Below are 17,255 nucleotides of genomic sequence, written 5' to 3' on the forward strand. Positions count from 1 at the left end.
ATTCCTTTCCTGTAGCTTGGTGATGTCTTCTTGTAGGAAATCCGTAGTCAAGGGGTTGATGATAGAAGTGTGCAGCCATAGATAGATAGAGATATATAATAGTTCCCGTCTCTCCCCAGTTGAACACACTTGATTGCCTGGATAGATGGATAGATAGATAGAGATATATAATAGTTTCCCTCTCTCCCCAGTTGAACACACTTGATTGCCTGGATAGATAGATAGATGGATAGATAGATAGAGATATATAATAGTTTCCCTCTCTCCCCAGTTGAACACACTTGATTGCCTGGATAGATGGATAGATAGATAGAGATATATAATAGTTTCCCTCTCTCCCCAGTTGAACACACTTGATTGCCTGGGGATCTACTGGAACCCGGATGCAAAGTTGGTCGCGCAGAACGGCCACGACAAGAGTGAAATGATCAAGTGCCTTAAAGAGCTTATCACCTCACAAGACTACATACCTCAGGGGATGAGCTACAGTAAGTGGAGAGGCGAGTCTTATATGTGGCAGAGCAAGGATGGTTTGATAATAATAGACAGCATAACAAGAGGACATGAAGGAAGTTATGGCAGTAGATAGAAATAGAAGTCTTTACTGTGCATAACCAAAGGGGCATGGAGGCAGATAGGGCACCAGATAGATAGATATACTGTGTCTTATCAGTTAGCATGTTAACTGATGAGGAGGAAGGAAGTTAGGGCACCAGACTAAAAATCATTCTCATCCCTTGCAGTTATTGGCCCCATCTGTTCCTCTGCCAGGCTACAGTTAATTATTGTTCTGCATTTTAGTCTTGAGTGAGATGACTGGAAACAGACTCCCACCCCTACAGTTCTTGGCCCAATAAGTTCTCCCAAGCTACAGTTAATTTTTGTTCTCCATTTAGCTCTTATTTTGCACTTACTTAGCTTCTTATTTTGCATTTTTAATCTTGTGTGAGAAGAGTACAAAGGCATCTCTCTCCCCTGCAGTTATCGGCCCCATCTGTTCCTCTGCCAAGCTACAGTTGAACCCCAAACCGGAGCAGCCTGACGAGGGTGGCAAGGTCTTCTCCATACCCTTTGTTTCCCTGGACTTTGTGATGGACGAACTGGCTGTGGGTGAGTGCAAACGTACCTCAGTAAGGATGTAGTAAGGTATAGTGAGGATGTAGTAAGGGAGTAAGGATGGAGGTAAAGATGTAGTAAGAATGGAGGTTAGGTTGTAGTAATGTTTGTCAAAGTCGATCACTCCATCCAATGCCAGACTGGTGAATCTTGAACCCTTTCTGTGCAGGAGAATCAATTGGCTCGTGCCTTAAGCAATGACTGTTTTACCATGACATTGAACTTATTATATTATTTAATTTAAACCTCTGGCTGCAGTTGTTTCTTAGTTGAGCATTGAATGTTTTAGTATGACACTGAACTTAGGTATTATATTATCCCATTAGAACCTCTTACTGCATTTCTTGTTGAGCATTGAAAGCTTTACCAAGACATTGAACTTGCATTATTATCCCACTAGAGCCAGTGACTGCATGTGTGCCTTAAGTTTTGACTGTATTACCATGACACTGAACTTATTTTATTATTAGAATGTCTGATTGTCTTTGCTTGTTACTCTCTAGGCCTGACGCGCCGGCAGTACTCTGGCATCATGGCGCTCCTTGACTCCTTTGACAGACTCACCCTGTCCTCCAAGTACAGGAAGTATCGCCCACAAGTCCATAAGGTCGCCGGCAATGCTACAAAATGGTTAGTAGTTTTTGAGTGATAATCTGTTAGTGATCACTGTAAGGTCTGTTTTCTCATACACTTTCAGCTCTCACAACACCTGTTTCCTAAGGCCACTAGGAAGATGAGTCAGGTTCTCAGGAGTGTCTCTATTGCACAGGTGGCACTACGCCTACGAGTGCCAGCTGGAGAACATCCGGCGCGTGCACCAGAACTGGTCTTGGGAGCACATGAGGCAGCACAGGGCCAGGTGTCGGCAGTACAAGGCTGTGTACAAAGCCAAGCTGGAGAACAAGCTGACCTCAGCACTCACCAAGGACCTGCAGGACTGTGAACGCACCCTGGACGTGTTCAACATCACGCTGGTCAGGAGGCAGGCAGAGATGGAGGTGAGGAGGATGGGGGGAGGGAGGAGAGAATTAGGTTAGGTTAGGTTAAAGATGGAGTGAGGAAGGAAGGAGAGAGGTAATGCTTCAGTAAGGGAGTAAGGAGGGAGGTGAGGAGGCTGGGATGGATGAAGGGAGGAAGGAGGGAGGTAAAAATGCAGTAAGGGAGTAAGGATGTAGTTAGGAGGGTATGAGGGAGGAGAGAGGAAGGTAAGGAGGCTGCGAGGGAGAAAGGAAGGAAGCAGGGAGGGAGTAAAGAGGGAGGTGAAAATGCAGTAAGGGAGTAAGATTGTAGCAAGAATGGAGGTGAGAATGATTGAAAGCTAATCCTATTCCCCTTCCCCCCCCCCCACACACAGGTCCAGAGGGAGGGACGCCTGCGGAAGCAAGAGAAGCAGAAGAAAGGATGGTTCAGCGGATGGCTGTTCGGGGGCGGCGACCAGACCACCGACGACGACAAGGACGAGGGGAACCTAGGTGAGGGGAGGGTTGGGATTGTTAGGATGAAAGCAACTAGAGATGGACAATAATAATGATGATGATGAGAGTAACAATAATGCCCATAGTTAATCAAGCAACCAACACCATAACAGTAACCTTCCCCTTCTTTCTTTTAACCATGAAGCTCAAATCCACATCACTACACACTTAACTCTCCCTTTATCTTAGCCATGAAGCTCAAATCCACAACACTGTACACTTAACTGTCCCCTTTCTATAAGCCATGAAGCTCAAATCCACAACACTGTACACTTAACTGTCCCCTTTTTTTAGCCATGAAGCCCAAATCCTTGACACCATACCATTAACCTTCCCATTTCTTTCAGCCATGAAGCTTAAATCCGCAATGACCGACGAGGAGAAGCAGAAGCTACACGAGGCCATTGGGTACTCTGACAGTGGCCCTCCACCCAGCTACCCCGAGGAGTTTGTTGACATCCTCCTCAAATTCCTCCTCAAGCAGCTGACCATCCGGGTGACAGACGAGGACACCGGGGGAGCCTGCGTCCTGCACCTCAAGCTGGACCAGGTCACCTCAGCCCTCGAGAACCGGTCCGGGGCCAGTGCTGTCAGGTAGGGAGAAGAAAGGGAAGAGTAGGAGAAAGAAAGGAAGGAAAGGCAAGGTACAGGAAGGGTAGGGGATATATAGGAAGGGAAGGGGAAAGGAAGGAAGGGTAGGAAGGGTAGGGAGGGTTCAGGAAGGGAGGGAAGGAAGAAGAAAAGAAGGAAGGGTAAGGAGGGTACAGGAAGGGTAGGGGGGGTTCAGGAAGGGTATGAGAAAGGTAGGAAGGAAAGAACAAGGTATAGGATAGGAGGTAGATGGAAGAAAGAAAAAAGTAGAGAGGGTGAAGGAAGGGTAGAAGAAAGGAAGGAAGGGAGGATAAATGAAGGATAGGAGGAAGGAAGGAAAGAGAGAACAAGGAATAGAATAAGAGGAGATAGAAGGAAAGAAGAAAAAGGAATTGGGTGTGTCTGATTATAGAAAGAAGGAGAGAAGGAACAAGGAATAGAATAAGAGGAGATAGAAGGAAAGAAGAAAAAGGAATTGGGTGTGTCTGATTATAGAAATAAGGAGAGAAAGAAATAGGAATAGAATAGGAAATAGAAGGAAGAAGTAAAAGAGAAACCGAATAGGAGACAGAAGGAAAGGAGTAAAGAGAATTGGAGACAGAAGGAAAGAAGAAAAAGTAATAGTTTGTGCTTGATTATAGAAAGAAAACAGGATTAGAAAAGACAATTGAAGCTGAAAAGGTGTTAGAAGGAGGTAGAGTGTCTGATCTGCCATAATAATGAAATAAAATAAAAGTTAATAAAATAAAATAAATAACAGAATAAAAGTTAATCCAAACACTTCTTCCAGGGTCAAGGCGAGCGTGCAAAGTCTTACAGTGGAGGGCTACCCCGTTGAAGGCCCCGTGCCCCGCCTGGTGACCACAGAGACCACCACTAGCGGGGCGCCCCTACTGGACGTGACCTTCGAGACCAACCCGCTGGACAAGGCATGTGACCAGCGTGTGAAGGTGGTGGCCCAGCCGATTGAGGTCATGTACCACGCACACACCATCATACAGATCAGCGACGTCTTTGCCCCGCCCAAGGATGTGTCCCTGCAGCAGTAAGCACTTGAACTACTTAACCCAGTAGCAGCGGGGATCATGTTTCTTAATGGTCCCTCCAAGCGAGAAAAATGAGAAAAAATCATCACTCACACAAACCATTTCATAATATATATCAAAGCATTTGTGATCAGTTTATGTATCATCTATTTTTGGGGGGTTACATCATGGCACAAATTTGGCCCGTCGCTGCTACACGGTAAAGCCACAAATTTGGCCCGTCGCTGCTACTGGGTTAACACAGTTCTTATAAATATGTTTCTTTATGGTTTATCGTAGTCTACTTGACCCGACCGCTGCAATTGGCGCGGATTTGGCCTTCACTTGTAGCCAGGTAACATATACTCCCAGGTCTTTCTCTGCCTCTGTGGTGGATAGTGGAGTGTTTCTCATGTGGTATTGGTGTGCTGGATATCCCCTCCCAAGGTGCAGAACTACATTTTTTGTCACTAAATTGTTGTAGTCACTTTTTGTTCCATTCCTGTAGCTTGGTGATGTCCTCTGGTAGGAAATCTGCAGTCATTGAGTTAACACAGGTCTTGTTCTTGTTGTTATCTTCAGGTTGCAGGCGGCAGCACTGAACCAGCTGGAGGTGGTGAAGGAGAGGAGCGTGACAGGCCTCCAGACGGCCATCGACAACCACAGCATCCTGGACCTCAACCTGTCCTTTGCCGCCTCACACATCATCATTCCAGAAAACGGATCCTACGCAGAGTAAGGAATTTTTGCATCTTATTATACTTTCTCATCTTCATTGAATGTCCGTTTTCCTTTATGGGGTTGGCCGGGCTTTGAGTCTCTCCTGTTCTTGACAATCATCCCTCTCTGTCCCACATCATCATTCCAGAAAACGGATCCTACACAGAGTAAGGAATTTTCATGTCTTATTCTTTCTCTTCTTCATTTAATGTCTGTTTTCCTTTATGGGGTTGGCCGGGCTTTGAATCTCTCCCATCCTTGGTGATCATCCCTCTCTGTCACACATCATCATTCCAGAAACAGATCCTACACAGAGTAAGGAATTTTCACGTCTTATTCTTTCTCTTCTTCATTTAATGTCCGTTTTCCTTTATGGGGTTGGCCGGGCTTTGAGTCTCTCCTGTTCTTGATGATCATCCCTCTCTGTCACACATCATCATTCCAGAAAACAGATCCTACACAGAGTAAGGAATTTTCGCATCTTATTCTTTCTCTTCTTCATTTAATGTCTGTTTTCCTTTATGGGGTTGGCCAGGCTTTGAATCTCTCCCGTTCTTGACAATCATCCCTCTCTGTCTCATCTCCCTTCCCTTCCCTTCCCCTTTCTCTCCTTTACTCACATTTCCATTTGCATTCCCTCGTTTCCCCTCCTCCTCCTCTTCCCCCTCCCCCTCCCCCATGATCATCACACTGGGTCCCTACTTAGTGCTGCCTTGTTTCCAGGAACTGTTCTGCCGTTGTGGTGACGCTCGGCAGTGTTCAGATGCAGAGCAAGCCACGGACCAAGGACGCACCCGCCCTCTCTAAGCTGGTGTCTATGGGCCACTCGCAGGAGGAGGTCATGAACATTGTCAGGACGTCCTCGTACGACAAATTTATCATCGAACTTGTGGATATACAGGTCAGGAGAATTTATATTTATCACACTAGAAGTCATTTAAATTCATGGGTGTTGTGGACTGCAGTTATATACCTATTTTCATTGAGTTATTAACCTGTCCACTGTGATTGGCATGGATTTTGTCTTCACTGGTAGCCTGGTAACATATAGTCTCAGGTCTTTCTCTGCCTCTGTGGTGGGTAGTGGAGTGTTTCCCATGTGGTATTGGTATGCTGGATATCCCCTCCCAAGGTGCAGGACTTTACATTTTTCTTCATTGAATTGTAGCAGCCACTTTTTGTTCCATTCCTGTAGCTTGGTGATGTCTTCTTGTAGAAAATCCACAGTTAAGGGGTTAAGCTTGAATTTACACTTATGGTATTTACAATGATTGCTTATCCTGCTAGAAGTCATTTAGTATATTCATGAATGTTGTGGACTAGAGTTGTTTTCATTCAAATATTACTCTTGAATTTGCATTTGTGGTGGTTATAACTATTGCTTATCACGTCAGTAGTCATTTATGCCAAGGAGTGTTGTGGAGTGCAGTTGTTTTCATTAATATATTATGTGTGAACTCATGGTATTTATACATCTATGGTATTTAAACTTTTCTTGGATGTGGATCATAGAGAAATGGGTGCCCAACCTTATAATGCTGTGCTCCATAAAGACATCAAAGGGCATTTTTTTTCTTCTTTTTCCTCTTCTTATAGCATCAGTTGACTCTTGAGGTGCCTGGTGCATGGGCCAGCCTGATAGTGGCACTGGTGAATTTTATTTATAGTGTCTGCCATGATATATGACACACTCCTGCTGCTGTTGTTTCAGGCGCTGGTGTCCCTGACGGCGGAGGACTGGCGGGACACGGTGAGCAGTGGCAAGGCCTCACCCCTCCACCTGCTGGAGCCCACCACCCTGCACGTGGACCTGCACAAGTGCCTCCTCACCAACGACCCAAACCTGGCCAAGGTCAAGATACATATTTCCCTGCCTGATGTGGGGCTGTCCGTTGCCGGTGAGTCTGGTTGTGTCTGGTTGTGACTTGGTAGGGCCTTTAAGCCTGTTCCTTTCACCTCCATTCTTCTCGCCTTCTTTTCTGTCTCTCTGGTCCTTTTGTAGTAGAGGAAGGGAGGTTACAGAAAAAGGAAGATAAAAGTGTAAAGACCTAAGAATCAATGCTTAATGTCAGAGGTCTACAGATGAACATGGGGTAAGAGAAGTGGAGAGGAAGGGTGAGAAAGGGAAAAAAAGAAATGGCTCGGCCAGTGAGTCTGAAAGGCCGGGAGAAGGGAGAAAGGAATAACATTGTCCTCTCAACCCAGTCATGTGCATCAGAGACAGACATGGAATGGAGCACAAAGATCACAAGTAATAATACACCTTCCACTGCCTGACATGGGGCTTTCCGTCACCGGTGAGTCTGAGAGCCCTGGGAGAAAGGAGTAGGGAATAACAGTGTCCTTTCAACCCAGTCATGTGCATCAGAGACATAGATGTGGAATGGAGCACAAAGACCACATAATAATACACATATCCTTGCCTGACATGACGCTCTCCCTCGCCAGTGAGTCTGAAATGCCTGGGAGAAGGGAGTAGGGAATAGCATTGTCCTTTCAACCCAGTCATGTGCATCAGAGACATAGATGTGGAATGGAACACAAAGATCACAGATAATAATACACATATCCTTGCCTGACATGACGCTCTCCCTCGCCAGTGAGTCTGAAAGGCCGGTAGAACGGAGTAGGGAATAGCATTGTCCTCTCAACCCAGTCATGTGCAGCAGAGACATAAACATGGAATGGAGCACAAAAATCACAGATACTAATACACACACCCCTGTTGTTTGCCTCCAGACGAGAGACTGCTGCAGCTGGCCTACATCATCCACAGCATTCCCAAGGGAGAGAAGAGCGAGGAGCCGGAGGAGACGTCAGACTTTGATCAGGTACGTACATTCTCGGGTGGTATAGTTAGCACGGGTTCTCTCTATTTTCAACCATTTACAGGGAGGACCAGAGAAGAATTGATCCACCTTACTCTTGTCTGGTTGTGATTTGGTAGAATGATAAAAGAAAGGGCTTGGATTGTTAAGTGAAGACCGGAATCGGACCATTGCAATAATAATAATAATAAAAGAAAGAGCTCTGATTGTTAAGTGACGCATGTTTACAGAGTAATGACCTGAATTGGAGCATTGTTGTACAACTAATAATAATGATAATAATAACAATGTGACGGTTGCTTTCAGAGTGACGACCTGAGCCGCAGCGTTGCCACGGATGATGTGGCTCTGGTGCGGCTGGAGCGTACTGAGCTGCGGAGCGCCAAGCAGGAGCAGAAGGAGACGCCACAGTTCACCAACCTGGAGCTGTCTTTCGTCATCAGCGGTGGGTGGAGGCGCAACTCAAGGGGGTGGGGACTGAGGGTCGAGCTGGCATTCCTGTACTCATGTGTTTTTGAGTCTTGTCTCTTATTTTCTGTTGTCAAATCACATGTAACCTTTCAGAGCTAAAGAATAACAAGTTGGGTTTTGGTTTAAGTTTAGCATCGTCATCACCACCTGAGCTTGCATGCGTCTGCTCGTGTGTTTTGAGTCTTATCTCCTATTTTCTGTTGTCAAATCACATGTAACCTTTCAGAGCTAAAGAATAACAAGTTGGGTTTTGGTTTAAGTTTAGCATCGTCATCACCGCCACCACCTGAGCTTGCATTCTTTCCGACATATATTCACTCCTCTTGTCTGCCGCCAAATCGTTCAGCTAGACATCACCAGCATCACCAACAGAGCTTCCATTTTTTGTCTCATGATTTTACTCCTATCTTCTGTTGTCAAATCACATCAGCCATATCCTTTCAGAGACCCATCAAGCTTAAGAAGTTTGGTTTGGGTTTTAGCCGGACATTATCAGAACCATTACCTCAGTTTGTCTCATGTTCCTACTCTTATCTTCTGCTGCCAAATCACATCAGCCATACATATCCTTTCAGAGATCCGCCTGGAGCTCAAGAAGAAGCTTGGGTCGGGCTACGAGTCGCTGATGAAAGTGGCAGCGTTGTCAGCCAAGGTCGAGCTCGCCCACCGCACGTTTGACCTCTCTGTGTCCATCGTCTTGGGCGGCATCCTAGTGGAGGTGACTGTAGTGTTCAATGGAGCTCCTGGGTCAAATTATCAGGGCAAAATATGTCTCAATTAATGAAAGATAGATTATGATGACTCACATGCCTTCAATAAGTTAATAATTTCCTGCTACATGTAAGTGTGTCACAATATTTTCTTGTCTCGTTTCAGTACTTGAAGGGCGGGAACTACAGGCTGCTGAGTACCCCCTTGACCGAGGGAGGAGACCAGGCCTTCCTCACACTTAACTTTACTCAGGTGAGCTTGGTGGTTTTTGAGGTTTTGTTCATCATTATCATTTTGTGACTTCACAGGAGACTGTCACAGAGCAAAACATAGCTATGTGTCTGCAGAAATATGTTGACATGTAAAAGGACATAGAAGCCAGAATTGCAGTTTTAACGCTATGTACCTCCTCTTTGTAGGTCAACCGCAAGAGCCCAGACTTCCAGGTCAAGTATGGGTCCACCATGCAGCACCTCCACGTGATGGTGAGCCACCTCAAGGCCCATCTGGAGCAGTCTGCCATCCTCAGCATCCTGGCCTTTGTGGAGCAGCTCACCTACAGGCTGAACCAGTTGGCGCCAGAGCAGGCTGAGGAGGCTCACCCACAGACGCTGGAGTCGGACACAGACACACTGACAAGCAAGAAGCAGCTCCTCTCAAAAACTCTAGGTAAGATTGGGAATGGTCTGTGGTTATTGTCTTGCTTTATGGGGGGTTCAGGAGGTTGGACAAGGGGAAAACAATCAAATCAAATGCTTGCAACTTTTTAAACCTTGAAATTGGGCACAGGCAGACTAATGCTGGATGTGAGTTGGGGTGAGGCAGCTAAATACACAGTCCTTATTATATGTGTTTCAGTATTACAAGTAGGGGCAAGCTTTGTTATGTGTTTTAGTAGTACAAGGAGAGGCAGAGACTAATGCTGGATGTGGGTGAGGCAGCTACATACACAGGCCTTGTTATGTGTGTTTCAGTAGTACTCCAAATAATGTTGGATGTGGGTGAGGCAGCTACATACACAGGCCTTATTATGTGTGTTTCAGTAGTACTCCAAATAATGCTGGATGTGGGTGAGGCAGCTACATACACTGGCCTTATTATATGTGTTTCAGTAGTACTCCAAATAGTGTTGGATGTGGGTGAGGCAGCTACATACACAGGCCTTATTATATGTGTTTCAGTGCCCCCCAAAAGACGAGTTCCCGACGTCACTGCTCTCAAGATATTCGCCAAGCTGGGGAACGTCAGTCTGGTCATTGCTCACAAGTCACGGCATGTGGCGAAAGTGGACGTGGCTGGTGAGTAGAGTAGACTTTTCAGTGATTCTTTTTATTCATCAATTTATTTATTTATATTTACATTGGGTTTCATAATAATTTCTTCTTTTCTTTCTTTTATTTTTATCATTTTCTCCCATTAATGATTCTTTTTCTTCTTTTCCCGTTTTCTTTTTCCCGGTTTATCTTAATATACAACTCTGTCCTTAACTCAGGGATTAATTGCATACATACTGATACATGTTTTTATATGTATCTGTAAACATGTCTTGCTTTTGTTAACTGAAGGAGGGCTGTTCATTTTAGTAAAGAATCTTCCTTTAACTCTATGGCTACTTGTATATATACCCTTAATGCATGCTTTCTCTATATATGAATCTACTTATTAATCTATCCCACTATTAACTGATTGAGGGCTGTTCATCTTAGTAAACAATCTTCCTTTAACTTTAGGGCTGCTTGTATAGACTCTTAATGCATGCTTTCTCTATATATGAATCTACCTATAAATCTATCCCACTATTAACTGATTGAGGGCTGTTCATCTTAGTAAACAATCTTCCTTTAACTCTAGGGTTACTTGTATATGTTACAGTAAAATCTTCAAAACAGTAAATTTGTAAATTTCCTAGAATTTTCAGGAAATTTAAAAAGTGACTGTTTCAATCAGTAAATTCACAAAATTACTAAAAAATTTAGGTTAGGTTAGGTTAGGTTAGGTTAGGTTAGGTTGGTTAGGTTAGTTGATGCTCCAGTAAATTTGTAAACTAAAAAATTTAGGAAATTTACAAATTTACTGGAGCATCAACTAACCTAACCAACCTAACCTAACCTAACCTAAATTTTTTAGTAATTTTGTGAATTTACTGATTGAAACAGTCACTTTTTAAATTTCCTGAAAATTCTAGGAAATTTACAAATTTACTGTTTTGAAGATTTTACTGTAACATATATACCCTTAATGCATGCTTTCTCTATATATGAATCTACTTATAAATCTATTCCACTATTAACTGATTGAGGGCTGTTCATCTTAGTAAGCAATCTTCCTTTAACTCTAGGGCTATTGTATATACCCTTAATGCATGCTTTTTCTATACGTGACTCTACTTATTAATCTATCCCACTATTAACTGAAGGAGGGCTGTTCATCTTAGTAAAGAATCTTCCTTTAACTCTAGGGGTACTTGTATATAACCCTAATGCATGCTTTCTCTATATATGAATCTACTTATTAATCTATCCCACTATTAACTGAAGGAGGGCTGTTCATCTTAGTAAACAATCTTCCTTTAACTCTAGGGCTATTGTATATACCCTTAATGCATGCTTTTTCTATACATGAATCTACTTATTAATCTATCCCACTATTAACTGAAGGAAGGCTGTTTGTCTCTCAGGTCTGATCGTCAATGTCACCATGAAGGGCCAGGACACCTTCATCACCTCTCAGCTCAAGGACTTCACTGTCATTGACCCAAGCACAACAGCCCTGCACCCCAAGGTCAGTCTATCCATCTATGCATCTATCTATCTGTCTATCACATCCACTTGTATCAGTTTTTTTATTTATTTCATGGACACTTTTTCTGGTCTGGGGTAATTTATGTTTTATTTGTAGATCATATTTCACTGCCTATCTTTGTGAACCTGTATTTCATTTTTGCATTTGTTTGGCCTTCAGTCTTTTATTTTTAACTTACTTTCATGTTTCTGACTTTCCATAATGTGTGTGCAAGTGTAAGCAACTTGTACATAAATTTTACTTATACATTCTTTCGTCAAATCAATTCAATATCACTGCTGTGCTCTCTTCAATTGTTGTTTTAACCCATCGACGGCGGCAGTATTTGAAGAGTAGCTATATGTAGTCACTGCCAACCTTAGGACCGTAGCATGAATATAGTTACGCCGCATAAGAGATGTTTTAAGTAACGTCTGTATATGGATTCTACCGCAGTCTGGAAGTGTTATATTTCTGCCACACAAAACTGATTGACTGAATTCTGGACCATCTATATACAGTTCCACTGCCGTCTAAGGGTTAATAATGCCAGCATGTACCTAATTTGTTCCTTATGTTTTTTCTGCCTTGTTCCCTTTCACTCTGAGTTCACTGGTCATTCAGGGCTCAGGAGAGGAGTTCCAGTGGAAAGTAAGGCACCTTGTTGGATGTTATTCTTAGGCTGAAGTGTAGGCTGCAGAGGCACTGAGGCATTGGTAGTGTGAGTAGACTATAGGCATTTTATCTCATAGTGTTTCAAGTAGAAGGTTAGTTAACCCGGTAGCAGCGACAGGCCAAATTTGAGGCTTTACCATGTAGCAGCGACGGGCCAAATTTGAGGCTTTACCATGTAGCAGCGACAGGCCAAATTTGAGGCTTTACCATGTAGCAGCGACAGGCCAAATTTGAGGCTTTCCCTTGTAGCAGCGACGGGCCAAATTTGAGGCTTTACCATGTAGCAGTGACGGGCCAAATTTGAGGCTTTACCATGTAGCAGCGACAGGCCAAATTTGTACCATGATACAACCCCCCCAAAATAGATGATATGTAATCTGAGCACAAAAGCTTTGATATATATTATGGAATGGTTTGTGTGAGGCGTGATTTTTTCTCATTTTTCTTGCTTGGGGGACCATTAAGAAACATGATCCCCTCTGCTACCGGGTTAATAGTTATATCTATACAAGTAATGCTCGTAACATCCCAGAGAAGTACTCAATTCTGTGCAAATAATGGAAGTGGTAAAAGAGAAAAGTGCTTGATTCTATACAAGCGACTCCAGCAACCACGGCCACATAGTTCTGATGGAAGTCCTGAATAGCAATGTGTTTAGCTTGGTGCCAAATCTACCTCTGTTTTATTACCAGTGTCTTGTTCTTCGCTTAGATCCACACTTGGTGATAGTTTAGCATTTCCCTTTCTTCAGCAACACTTGTCATGTCATTTCTCTTTTTTGGGGGGAGGAGGAGGGAGCCTTGCCATAGTCTTCAAGGGCTATTAAAAACTAAAATTAGCAGTTTATTGAGTGTATCAGTAGTGGTAGTACCTTCAGTGTTTGCTTTAACTAATTATGTTTATTTTATTCTCATTATTATTATTATTATTATTATTATTATTATTATTATTATTATTATTATTATTATTATTATTATTATTATTATTATTATTATTATTACTATTTTATTATTATCATTACTATTACTTTTTTCATTATTATTATTATTATTATTATTGTTATTATCATTTTTATCATCTTTCAAAATAATGATTTCAATCCATGAATTTTTTTTTTATTCTATTCAATTATAATCATATGTTTAAAATAATTTTATTTTAATCCAGCGACCCTGAAAAGTGGTGGAACACAAATCCACAAATATATACAAGTAACACAAGTAATAGTCCACAAGAAATGTTACTGATGTCTGTAAAATCCAAAGTAATATAAGTTTGTTTTCGTCCCTAGATCGTGGAGATCGTGGGCAAGGAGGCGTGGGACGTGCAAGTGTCCCTCTTTGGGGGCGCCACGGAGGGGAGCCACTATATGGACATGGAGCGCGTGGACACCAGCATCACACTCACCTTCGGGGGAGCCAGGATCGTCTTCCTCAACAAGTTCGTCACGGATGTCCTGGTGAGTTGACCGTCACAAGAAAAAAGAATAGTTCAGCAGATCTGTGAAACAAATGTGCCTTTGGTGATACAAGCATGAAATTTGGCACACTGCTAGGGCAGTATCTTAGAAAGATTTTTGGATATAGGGACATTCCAGATACTTTCCAGGGCCAAAATGGCAGCCATTTTTCAAAATGGCCGATTTTTTGTTGTACGTGACTTAGGATACATATGAATACAACCATATTTACTTATTGAAGAAGCATACTAGTGGTTTTATTCAACTAAATATTTATTGTAGCAAATAAGAGACAGCAAATACTGGTGACAAAACGTAAATAAACCATTTATGTGGTTATTTTTGGGTGCATTTTTGTATTTTTGGATGGTTTTCTTCAACAAACTCTTAAAAAAACTCTCATCAAGTACCATGGAATGACTGTTACTATTTAACACTCTTGAACTGAGAGGAAGTGCTTCTGTTTGGACCTAACATCAACTTACATAAAACAAAATTATAAAATTATACAAATATACAGAAATAGTCAAAATTATACAGTGGAACCTCTAGATCCAGGTAACAAAACTACTATATGCATTGATGCATGTGAACATGTGAACATCAGCATCGTGTTCACAGGCACAATGAAGGGCTGATCCGATGTCCTCGTTGAAAGCAAGCAGAACATCTCGGCCAGGTTTGTGCTCCTCCATGTCCGGAAAATATGCCATGATCCGGTACTTGAGTTTGGTCGAGTGGACACGTCCAGGCAAGACTGTTCCAAGCTGTTTCAGTCGGTTGCTGTACAAACTTGTTAGATCTGCCAGCTTGAATACTGGTGCCACATGAGAGTCTATGCGGGCATCATCGATGTAGGACACCAGTTCTCCGAGAGCTATGCCATGATTGATATCATCCTGGTCATCCAAAGTTCTCTTTGTGTCCCTTGCTTTGTTATAGAGGGAAACCAGACACTTCACATGGTACAGGGCATCTTGCGCCATCATATCGCCAGCACTCAGTTTAGCAATAAGTGACTTGTCTTCTAGTTTCAGAGCACATTTCCTGACCCGTCTGTCCAAGTCGAAGGTTGAAGCCTACTGGCTTGTCACAAAAGAAACACGCAGTGTCTCTGAGCGGTCCACACGCTGACGGGTAAACTTTGGGGTCACGCCACTGGTTGTTTTCCTCTCTGCCCGAGTCAATTGAGTTTTGTTGTATTGTAATCTGCACGAATCATGCCACTTAGCCCTGTGGTGCTGTAAGGTGGACTCAATACCCTCACCATCGTCCAAGGGATATGTCGAGAGATTTTGGGAGGCAGTCGATCTCACTGAACCGGAGAAGGTTGTTTGCAAGAGTCTGGTATCCAGATCCTCCTGTGCTTCGCTTGGAGTCAGCTGGACAATGAAAAGGTTCAGTAGTGTCCATCTGACACAACACACATAGGTTCCAGTCGGTCTGGTTAACTGATGTAACAGTCTTCCTGCCGGATCTAATAGTTTGAAATTCTTGGCCATTGTCTCGAACCAACACAAATTAGTCACTTTAAAATTAGGAAGAACCACCACCAAGGAGAGGATTAGTCTATGGCCACATGCACTACAGTGGAGTTATCACCTGAAAACAGAAAAGAAGATGCATATTAATTTTTTAGTCAGGTATCAAATAGATAATAAAGCATGTGCATACTAGTTGATAATTATCATATTATACTCAAAACATTGTGTTTTGCACCAAGCACATATGACTTTGCTGACCTTGTAGGCAGAGTTAAGTTATTCGTGGCAGCCATTTTGTAAAATGGCCACCATTTTGACCCTAGGGGTAATCTGGAATGTCCCTATATCCAAAATGTTTCCTAAGGGTATGCTCTAACTGTGTACCAAATTTCATGCTTGTATCATCAAAGGCACAAAACTACCAGAATATTTCACAGATCTGCTGGACTAGAAGAGAGAGCCTTCGCTGGGACAGGATGGCACACACTGGTATAAAACAAGGGATGAAAGGAAATATTGCAAATGGACTTTATTTTGCAATGAATTACTAATGGCTGAGGAGAAGGAAGAGGAGGAGGAGGAGAAGAATGATACTGATTGTTTTCTTTCTCTTTTTTTCTTTCCTAGAGCTGGATTGACAAGTTCCAGGCGGCCAAGGCGGCGCTGGCCTCGGCCAGTGTGGCGGCAGCCGTGGCGGCCCAGGCCACGCTGCAGGAAGCCTACGACAAGTGTGCACGCATCAGCATGTCCTTCACACTGAGGGTGAGGCAGGGAGCTGCTGTTTTCTTTTTTCACATTTTAGTTAGTTGGGTTCTGAATATCAAATAGTGTAAACAACAAAATATTAGATCCTTTGTCTGTATTTCCTCTTGTCACTATAAAACACCATTGTCTCAAAACTATAGAAGCGTCAGGTCATCCATTTTACACTATCCCTTGTTTCCTCCCTTCTCACGCTCTCTGTCTGTATCTTTGTCATTCACTCTCACTCTCTTCCTCCCATTCTCCTTCCCTATTAGATTATATGAACACACACACACATACACAAACTAGGTAAGTACAGTTTGTCATGGCCTCTATCTATCTCCTAACACTCAGTCTCTCACTCTCTTCCTCCCTTTCCCCCACATACACATATACACATCTACACACACACGTGCACACTAGGTAAATACACACACACACACACACACACACACACACACACATGAATGGCTGTACTCTTCCAGGCCCCGCTGATTCTGGTGCCCCAAGACTCCAACAGCCTGTCCGGCCTGATGGTGGACTTGGGTCTGATCACCATCAAGAACAGGTTTGAGCTGGGCAAGGAGCGCAATGAGTTGGGTTACCCCGCCATGTTTGACAAGATCCAGCTCGAGCTCAACCAGATCAAGTTGTCCAGGTTGGTACTGAGAAGTTGTGGTTTTGTTTTGATCACTCATGTGTATTAAAATCAGTGTGTTCTGTTCCCCTTCTCTTAGCCAGTACAGTCCATCATATATTAATTATTTAACTAAGTGCCCCCTGTGCTCCCTGTGTTGCTAGAGTTGAGCTGAGCACAGAGGGAACCATAGAGAGGGAGAACAACCTCCTGGAGCCCGTGTCCCTCACTCTCACCATCTGCCGGAACCTGACCATCTCCTGGCTCAAGCAGCAGCCGGAGCTCGACATACAGGCAAAGCTCAAGCGGATAGAGGTGAGCTTATACGTTCCCATTTGCTGTTTCTCTTTAAGATGTGCTACTGTAACTATCGAAACTCTGCCCATATTTCTTGTATCTCTTGAGGACATCTTGGGTGACATTCTTAAGGTTTTTATGTGAGTGATCATCTATAGTTTCCTTCAGCAGTGTGTGTTTTATATTGCTTTCAGATCTACGTTGAAACTATTGAAATTCAGCCCATATTTCTTGTAACTCT

The 17,255-nt window shown here is 43.1% G+C and overlaps 1 protein-coding gene across 2 annotated transcripts in view; it reads left to right on the forward strand.

The window, feature by feature from the left end:
- LOC126981123 (intermembrane lipid transfer protein Vps13-like) overlaps nucleotides 1-17,255 on the forward strand; it is a gene marked incomplete in the record, with an annotated part of 66,210 nt that overhangs the window by 7,999 nt on the left and 40,956 nt on the right. For both annotated transcript variants that reach the window (XM_050831836.1, XM_050831835.1), the window contains 21 exon segments: nucleotides 344-488; nucleotides 982-1,110; nucleotides 1,620-1,746; nucleotides 1,886-2,114; nucleotides 2,471-2,588; nucleotides 2,939-3,185; nucleotides 3,973-4,227; nucleotides 4,790-4,942; nucleotides 5,651-5,828; nucleotides 6,639-6,825; nucleotides 7,667-7,758; nucleotides 8,062-8,200; nucleotides 8,802-8,944; nucleotides 9,103-9,189; nucleotides 9,357-9,606; nucleotides 10,119-10,235; nucleotides 11,615-11,718; nucleotides 13,685-13,852; nucleotides 15,964-16,098; nucleotides 16,566-16,738; nucleotides 16,882-17,032. In XM_050831836.1, the coding sequence (XP_050687793.1) occupies nucleotides 344-488; nucleotides 982-1,110; nucleotides 1,620-1,746; nucleotides 1,886-2,114; nucleotides 2,471-2,588; nucleotides 2,939-3,185; nucleotides 3,973-4,227; nucleotides 4,790-4,942; nucleotides 5,651-5,828; nucleotides 6,639-6,825; nucleotides 7,667-7,758; nucleotides 8,062-8,200; nucleotides 8,802-8,944; nucleotides 9,103-9,189; nucleotides 9,357-9,606; nucleotides 10,119-10,235; nucleotides 11,615-11,718; nucleotides 13,685-13,852; nucleotides 15,964-16,098; nucleotides 16,566-16,738; nucleotides 16,882-17,032 (3,327 nt within the window).

Source organism: Eriocheir sinensis, chromosome 46 (genome assembly GCF_024679095.1).
Source record: "Eriocheir sinensis breed Jianghai 21 chromosome 46, ASM2467909v1, whole genome shotgun sequence".
Classification (NCBI taxonomy): Eukaryota; Metazoa; Arthropoda; class Malacostraca; order Decapoda; family Varunidae; genus Eriocheir; species Eriocheir sinensis.